At 36.1% G+C, this 8,985-nt stretch overlaps 1 protein-coding gene across 1 annotated transcript in view; it reads right to left on the reverse strand.

Moving 5' to 3' along the window:
• Nucleotides 1–7,913: 7,913 nt before the first annotated feature.
• Nucleotides 7,914–8,985, reverse strand: part of LOC100962122 (lithostathine-1-beta) — a 2,506-nt gene continuing 1,434 nt past the window's right edge. Inside the window, exons 4-6 of the mRNA XM_012812353.1 lie at nt 8,832–8,902; nt 8,317–8,428; nt 7,914–8,110 (exon numbers count right to left, since the gene is read on the reverse strand). Coding sequence (XP_012667807.1) covers nt 8,043–8,110; nt 8,317–8,428; nt 8,832–8,902 — 251 coding nt within the window. The 3' untranslated portion in view covers nt 7,914–8,042. The remainder of the gene's footprint in view (nt 8,111–8,316; nt 8,429–8,831; nt 8,903–8,985) is intronic.

Raw genomic sequence — 8,985 nt, forward strand, 5'->3', positions numbered from 1 at the left:
ATCATATCCTAACCTCTACATTCTGTAAATGTTACTTTATTAGGGAGGGCAGTTTAGTAATGTGATTGAATTAAGGATTTGAGGGTGGTGAGATTCAGCTGGATTATGTGGATGGGCCCTAATTGTGATCGCTACAGTCCTTACTTATAAAGGAGAGATTTGGCACTGGGAGGAGAAGGAGCTGTGAAGAAGAAGCAGAAAGAGATTGGACAATGCTCGCCATGAACACCTGTCACATGCAGTGGCAAGCCAAAGAAGGCCAGCAGCTCCAGATGCTGGAAGAGGCTCCACTAGAGCATCTGGAGGGAATGTGCCCCGCCAACACCATGGGTTTGTCCCAGTGGCACTCACATCAGCTCCTGCCCTGCAAAGCAGTGAAAGAATACATATTTGTTGTTTTAAGTTTAAGTTTGTTACACCTGCTATAGGACACTAATGCAATACATAACAAACTGAATGGAATCTTAGCACCCCTCAGCATGCTGCAGTGCTGGTCAGGGTACAGGGGGATATACAAGATTAAGAAAGCCTAAGGATTCTGAACATGAAATTCATCACTTGCCTAGTTCAGCACTTCAGGATTCTCTCCACTCCAACTGCAAATGTTTTGCATCCAAGATGCTTGGGGTGTGAAGAAGTAATTTCTGCATGAATACATCTATCCATTTCTCCACCAACACCATTTCATAGATAGAAAGAGACTGCTAGAGGAATCACAGATATTACCCTTCAAGGTGACAAAATATCTTTGAAAAGTGTCAATTACAGTAGCCTTCCCCAGCATAAGGCACACGCAGCTGAGGTCATTCACACAAAAAGAAACTGGCAGCATCATGGTAAGGTGAGTCTATTGTGGATTGGTTGCTAAGGGCTCATTACATAACTCTCTAGATGGAGATGATGCTAAGATTTCATTCAACAATATCTTCTTTTTTTAAATTTTGAAACAAATAACAAATTTTATTACATGAGTTAATTTTTATGTCCATTAAGGATAATGACATATATTTTCCATGCAAAATATTATACACATTAAATAACATACAGTGGTGACAATGCCGTGTAGGTTTCCTGGGGAGCAAATAACTTCCTTCTTCATCTATCCCCTTTCTTCCAATAACACCTTGGTACTTTACCTTTTATTCCCCGAAATGTGGAGCATTCTCTTTAGTGTTAGGCATGGGTAGGTGTGAGGAGGAGTCCAGAGGATTAAGCATAATTTGCTGGTGGCTTTTCATCATTCCTCCATTCCTGTGCAGGTGCATAAAGCTATCAAGTTGAATCGAATCTTAGAAAAGCCTCAACATAACTTAGCACTACCCAGGCTGTTGGACAGGATGTAAGAGATTAAGAAAACCAAAGGATTCTAAATATGAATCAAGACCTATTTCAGGAGGCAAGGGTTAGTAGTGGGATGAATTTAAATGAACATTTCCAGCAAGGTTTGACCTAACATAATACAAATGTTCTTGAAGTCCAAGCAGGTGGGAACTATAGGGAGCTGATGCCTAAGGAAGCCCAAAGTACGTACCTGGACATGAGGCTAGACATCCCTGAAGCTGATAGAGTGCAGCTCACAGATGGTGTGGTGAAAATTAACACACACTGAAACTACCATAGAATATGCCTCCAATCCAGGCAACAAAAGCCAATGTAGAATGAAAAATTAGGAAGAAAAAAATTAACCTAAGTATTCACAAAAATTGAGATGGATATAAGAATTGGGATAAATAGATCAATATAATGAAATACTGAAAGGAGTTAAAACAAATAACCTAGATTTTCACATATCAACATGGTCTGGGCTCAAAAACATAGTGTTGAATGTGAAAATGTCAGTTGCATCATGTTATAAACTATTTGATAAAATGTAAATAGGCTTTTAAAAGACAGATGAATACTATATGTTATGTATTGACTAATTCACATGTAGTTTCAGAAGAAAAGCTGAAATGAAAGAATAAACAATTTTATCATAGTATCTGCCTGGGGAATTTATAATGAGGTTTTTTTAGTTTGTTTTATATAAACTAGCAATTTTAAACAAAGGTAAGAAATATTAACATTGTTTATTCTGCTTCGTCAGTATATATATGTTGGATAAATAAATGCAATTTATTTCTGCATTTACTAAAAATAGCTATTCTTTCTTAAAAACATATCACCAGATAAAGATGTCTGTTTTCCTCCCCAATAAGTAAGATATTCAACCATATTCAAAGTTATCAAAGAATGCAGGAGGAAGAAATTTAATGTAGTTAGTACTATAAGTGGTTTATCTTGGTCAATTAATTTTATTTTAATTAAGGTGAAAAAATTTGTATACCTTTTTTCAGTTATAAGAGTATTTGTATACTTAGAAAAGCCTTTAAACAAGCAATGACTCTTCACGTATAAAAGATATCATACTTTTAAATGCATAATAAAATACATTGCAGCTAACACAACATAAAGGAGAGATTTAGAACAAATAACAATTGACATACTTCTCTCATAAAAATCTTTATTGCTCCCAATAGCTGTATACCCATTTAGATAATTACCCTTATTGCTTACCCACGTGGCTGGCCAAATTCCACCTGCAAGGTAATAAAAGTGAGCACTTTTACTGGCAGCCTCTTTAATTCTAAAGTAATGCATTTTTCAGGGAAGCCTTATTTCAAATTCCTTCAAAATTCATCTCTTTGTCCCCAGCAGATACAAGGTCCTGTTTTCTAACTTAGTATTATAAAATTTCGAGCTCATTTCAGAATTTTCTCAAGGAATTTCCTCTGGAAGTCCTCTGATAGAGGAGAAGGGGTATTTTTGTATTCTGAACATCTAGTGTTAGTGCGTCCCCAAGTGAAGCAATGTGTTGACAGGCCTCTAACAAAGCTTAGGAAGATTGAAGTCATGGCTGGAGTTTGGCCATCTTCTAGTAGCTATTCCCTGCATGCTGCCTTGGTGAGAGTTCAGCCTTAGGGTAGAGAGATAATGCTCCTCCTGCCTACAAACATTAGACTGGAGAAGAAAGGAGATGAGATGCACCCAGGGCTTCCTGATCATGCTCTTCCTGATCATGTGAAGAAACCTACTTACAATTTAGAATCTTCTCCTTCAAAAGAAAGCTCTACTTTACTTAACACAAACTCTTATCACATAGTCTATAGGCCACAGGGTTCCAAATGCTTAACAAATAGGAATCCACTAGATGACGTCCTGAAAATACAGGAGGTATTAGGAACTACAGTAAGCAGGTGAAGCAACCGAAGGTCAGAGAAGGGCTAAGTAACTCTCCTAAGACCAAACAGCTATGTTGTATTCGAGCTAAATACAAAGATAGGCAGTTTTGCTTCGGTATCATTTCTCACTGTGAGAAAATTAATTTCTGCTCATTATAAATTGCCCAGGCTCATGTATTCTGTAATAGCAGCATAAAATTGACTAAGACTGGAAGAATGCATACCCAGTACTCACCACGCCTTCACTAATGTCAGAATCATGAATTTACATGATGTGTCGATATATCACACTATTTCTATAGCTCTTTTGCATTAGAGTATGGAAATACAAGATGAATGACATACATCTATATGAGATATGTATGCTGTTTAGGAATATGTTTACATATTACAGTTTACAGTACCTGTTTATGTTACCTGTTTCCAGTACCAGTCACAACTGTGATGGGGGCCACTTAGAGTTTCTGAAGACTAAACCAGTGGGATGCACTTGTCAGATGCCTAGATGCTTGGAGCAGAGATAGCCTACTTGGAACATAAAAGAAGCTTGTAGGAATTAATTACATGCTAATGATATTGAATTAGAAAGAAGAAAAGGACCAGGTTAGGTGATAATTGTTAAACTTCCACCTTGTACGTCTTTTAACATGAAAGAAATAAATAGATTTCAGTTTTATTTATAGCCATTTGACTTTTTAATTTTGTAATATTTATACCTGAACCATATTCCAGTCTGAACCAGATGGACTCTGGTTAAAAAGATTCCATCTGCAAGGCTCTGTCTGTAGGAGTCTGTTCAGCGAGAGGTCATTAGTGAGATTTCTTTAAGTCCCGAGTAGTCAAAAATTGCCTTCACTACCACCAGCTTTTGGATAGATTTTTTTAAAAATAAGAAAATACTGTGCATATCATGATACATTTTGAAACCTTAAAAGAGTACATAATTTTCTAGAAAAGTTTATCAAACTCACTCTAAAAAATCATGTTTGAATAGACTTATGACATTATGCAAACTAAGATTTAAGTTACAAAACAGAAAACAGTATTTAAGCTATAAAAACCAATCAAACTAAACATCTATGTTCATAGCATTTTAAAGGGTTGGGGTTCTGAGGGATCTCACAAGCGTTCAAGGAACAGATAATTCCAATCTTAAGCAAAGGATCAGGAGAGAGCCTGTGAAAGGGAAAAGTTCTGCAGTTCCCTTCATGAATATAGTATAAATTTAATCCCAGCTCCAGATAACATACAGAGAAAAAGAACTAGAGGTCCACATCAATCCCAAATTTAGATAGTACATTAGAAATTTAAACCCTGCCTAAGAACAGTCTGACAGACTCTGAGTGTTCAGGATAGAGGTCATACATTTTTAGCATAGTCTGGGAAGTGACATCCTCACCTTTGCCATATTCTACTTGTCCGTATTTAGTCACCAGGCCCAGTCTTCACAGGAAGGGAGAGAAATACAGAAGGATTTGATTACCAGAGAGTGGGAGTCATGGTGTGTCAGGCAGCCAAACATCCATTTAGATTATTTTCCATTTTTGTCCTTCATGAATAATCCTGCTATGAAATTTGTATACAAATTTTTTTGTGTGGATATAGTTTTCATTTCTGGTGGGTGGATCCCTAGGAATAGACTTGCTTTCTGTGACTTCATGTTCAGTATTTTAAGGAACTTCTAAGCTATTTTCCAAAACAGCTGCACTGTTTAACACTTCTCACCAGCAGTGAAACAGGATCAGCCTATAGACAGCCTATAGAGTGGAAAACAATATTTACAAAATATGTATACAACAAAGAAACAACATCCAAAACCACAAAAAAATCAAACAACTCAATAAGAAATAAACAATTAACTATTAAATATGGCAAAAGACATGAACATACATACTGAAAAAAATATATACAAATGGCCAACAAATAAATTTAAAAAGTTCAACATCACTAATCAAGAGAGAACAGCAGGCTAAAACCACAAAGAGATAGCATTTTACATTACTCAAAATGGCCATTAATAAAACTAAAAAATGCAATATATGTTGACAAGTATGTGGAAAAAAGCGAATGCTTATGGGATACTTGTGGGAAGGCAAATAAGAACAACTGCTATGAAAAAGAGTATGGGTATTTCTCAAAGAATTAAAAATAGAATCACCTTTTGATCAAACAATTTCACTACTGGGTATCTACCCAAAGCAAAAATAATCATTCTATCAAAAAGATGTTTATCATAGCACCATTCTTAATAGCAAAACTATGGAATCATCCTAAGTGTCCATCAACTGCTTACCAGATATAGAAAATGTGGTATATGGATGTGTCCTGGGATACTATTCAGCTATACAAAAGAATGGAATCATGCAATCCACACCAAGCTGGATGGAACTGGAAGCATTGTCTTAAGTGGATGTAGATGAGTATCTGTGGATGTAGAGAGTGGAATAATAGACTTTTTTTTTTTTTTTTTTGTATGGCTTCCCTTTATTTATTTCTGGCCTTGGGAAAAAAAACATGGAGAACCCAAAAATTACAAACAAACAAACAAACAAAAAAAACACGGAGAACCTATGCTTATTTGATATATGCAGTTTTGGTTGTTACGGCTTAACTTATAAGGTCAAAGGAATTAAAGAGTTTTCATTAAGAACACATTTTAAAATATGACAAAAATAAAGTCTTCACAGTGAGTTTTCATTAAGAACACATTTTAAAATATGACAAAAATAAAGTCTTCACAGTCCTTAGGAAAATGGTAAAATGAATCAAATTTCATGATTGCAAGAGGACTCCCTTCCAAGTACATGCAAAATACATAAAGCTGCTTTCCAAGAGGTTATAAAAGTGCAAAATATAAAACAATGGTTCATTTCAAGATCACTAGGAGACTAGGAAGGGTGGAAGAGTGAGAAAGTGGGAGACAAGCGTGGGATGAGAAATTACCTACTGGGTACTACTAATCAGACAAGGGTTAAATAATTACACAAAAAGCTAAGACTTCTCCACTATGTAATTTATCTGTGTTACAAATCTGCACCTGCACTCTCTAAATATATTTAAAAAGAAGAAAAAAATATAAATGACAGAAATTAATACTGGACTCTAAATTCTATACCACTGAAATCTGTGCTTATTATTATACCAGTTTCACACAATCTGACTACACTACTTTGTAGTGAATTTTGAAATATGGAAGGTTAAGTTATCCAACATTTTTTTTTCTTTATTCAATTGCTTTGGCTGCTTTGAATTTCCATATGAATATTACAATCAGCCTGTCAATTTCTGCAAAAAATACAGCTGGGTCTCTGAAGGGAATTTTGATAAATCTATAGAACAACTTAAGGAGTATTTCCATTTTAATATTATGTCTTAAGATCCACTGAGAAGAGTTATCATTTCATTTATTTAGAGATTCTGGGACTTTATTAAACAATAGTTTGTTATTTTTAGTGTATAAAACTTGCAGTGTTTTAGAAATGAATTTCTAAACATTTCATTCTTTTGATGTTAATGCAAAGAAATTGTTTCCTGACGTCATTTTAAATTATTCATTGCTAGCATATGGTTTATTTTAGTGAAAGTGTCTTGTGTGTTTGAGAAGTAAGTGTAGTTTTTGACTCTTGGGTAAAACATTTTGTAGACATGTGTATGGGCAAGTTGGTTTAAAACCTTTCAGTGCTCTCCTTCCTTGCTCACTATTCAAAGTGGTGAATTGATGTGTATTCTAATCGGATTACATATTTCTCCCTTTAGTTCTATCAGTTTTTGCTTCATGTATTTTGGGACATATGTTTGTAAGACCAACCCACTTTATTACTATAAGATATCCCTTTTCCTCTCTTGAGTTTTGATTTAAACTCAAATATGTCTGATATTAGTACAGAAACAAGCATTCTTATTGCTTCTGTTTGCCTGATGTCTATTCTCATCCTCTTACTTTCAAGCTATTAGTCTTTGACTCTATCTAATCCATGTCTTCTATACATAGAGTGTATTTGGATCTTATTGTTTTGCTGTGGTTACTTAATTTGTGCCTTTCTATTGGATCATTTTTTCAAATCACAATAATTAGTCTTGTTAACGCTGTTGATGTTATGGGCTGAACTGTATCTCTCCAAAATTAATTTGCAGAAGTCCTAACACCCAGCACTTCAGAATTGTTTGCATCACTTTTTGTTTATTTATTCACTGAATGAGTGCCACTTAACAATTTTTGCTAGTCTCTGAGCCTCTAGCCATTCCCCTACCAATGAATTCAGGAATCTAGACCTGACTAATTCTCCTTAAATTTTCATGTTAGGCATGAGCGAAAATTGCATAATTGTTGAACAAATGGCCTCTTCAGTCCATAAGTATATAAGTCTCTCCAGAGTTTCAAATACCCCAGCAATTTGTGGATCCACAATTTGATTATGTGTAACACTCACACTGAATCTATGCTGACATGTGGGTTGTGGGTGATATCTGCATCTTCTTAACCTTTTCATAAGCAAGTCCACCACACGTTCGTGAGTCAAACAGGCATGATATGTGGATGGAATTATAAAAGCTGGCTGTGCAAGCTCTAGAGTTTACATCACTTCCACCCAACCACCTAGGCATTCACTATGAAAAGAGCAAATTCAAGACAACACGTTGGGGGTAAATATGTTTATTTTAATAGTTTATGGTTCCAAAGATTTGGGTGGATGAAAATACTGAAGGTTAGCAATATAAATGAAGCAAGAAACAAAACATTCAAGTTGACTTGGAGAGATAGTTCGGTTGAATTTTTCATTCCATAGTAACAAATTCTAGACGCATAATTTCCGGATCCTTCTAGTTTTTGAACTTGCAGACAAAGGAGAACTTGGCATCACAATCCTCATCTTTCCATTTCTTGTATCCTAAAAGCCAAGGAAGAGAGTCATATGGAGAGGACCAGAAAGGTTGTGGTCCTCTTGGCTCTGGGATACAGGACAAGAAACGAGAGGAAACTCTCCCTCATTCCCTAAATGGGGAGCTCACTTTTCCGCTATTCCCATCCCCATGTCCATCCCCAGAGCTAAGTAGGAGAGGATGGCAACAAGTAGGTGGGTAATCTGTCCCTCACCTGAGCTTGACGTCAGGCTGGCACAGTAGCCAGGATTGTCGCTATTCGGAGCTCCTGTGTCCCAGGATTTGTAGGAGACCAGGGATCCGCTGCTCCAGTGCCAACGGCGGTTCTAGATGAGGAAGGACCAGAACAAAGGCAATAGTCACTCAAAAAGAGATAGAAGCTTCAGGCCTGGTTGCACAGGCAGGAATAGGCCAAGGTATAAGACAAGAATAAACCTTCTGGTCTCCCTTCTCCCCACCCCCGACATTGTATCATTTTCTCTGATTTTCCTCTAAGCTTCTCTTTTTTTCCTGGAATGTCTAATTCTCTCCCTCTATTTTAACAATAACAAATAAATATTCTACATTTGATCCATAGATGCCCACTATAAAAAGTACTTCTTGATTTTTTCTTCTGTGAGGTGCACACCCCTTCCAACTCAGCATAGCACTGGCTGTACATTAGTTGTCCATATTATTTAGCATAGTAAGTTCCTGAAGTAGATCTTCTCCACTAGTCTCTTATTCTACAGTCTCTAAAGGGCTCTCTGACAAGAAGGACAATGCAAAATAGGTAATAGGTAGTACACAAAGATGTTTCTCTAGAATTAGACAAAAAAACTTTACCCATGAACGTCTGGAATATCTGGGAATTTTCTGGATATTCTTATCTCTAACCACATTG

Source organism: Otolemur garnettii, unplaced genomic scaffold (genome assembly GCF_000181295.1).
Source record: "Otolemur garnettii isolate 467f Iridium unplaced genomic scaffold, OtoGar3 scaffold00203, whole genome shotgun sequence".
NCBI classification, from domain to species: Eukaryota; Metazoa; Chordata; class Mammalia; order Primates; family Galagidae; genus Otolemur; species Otolemur garnettii.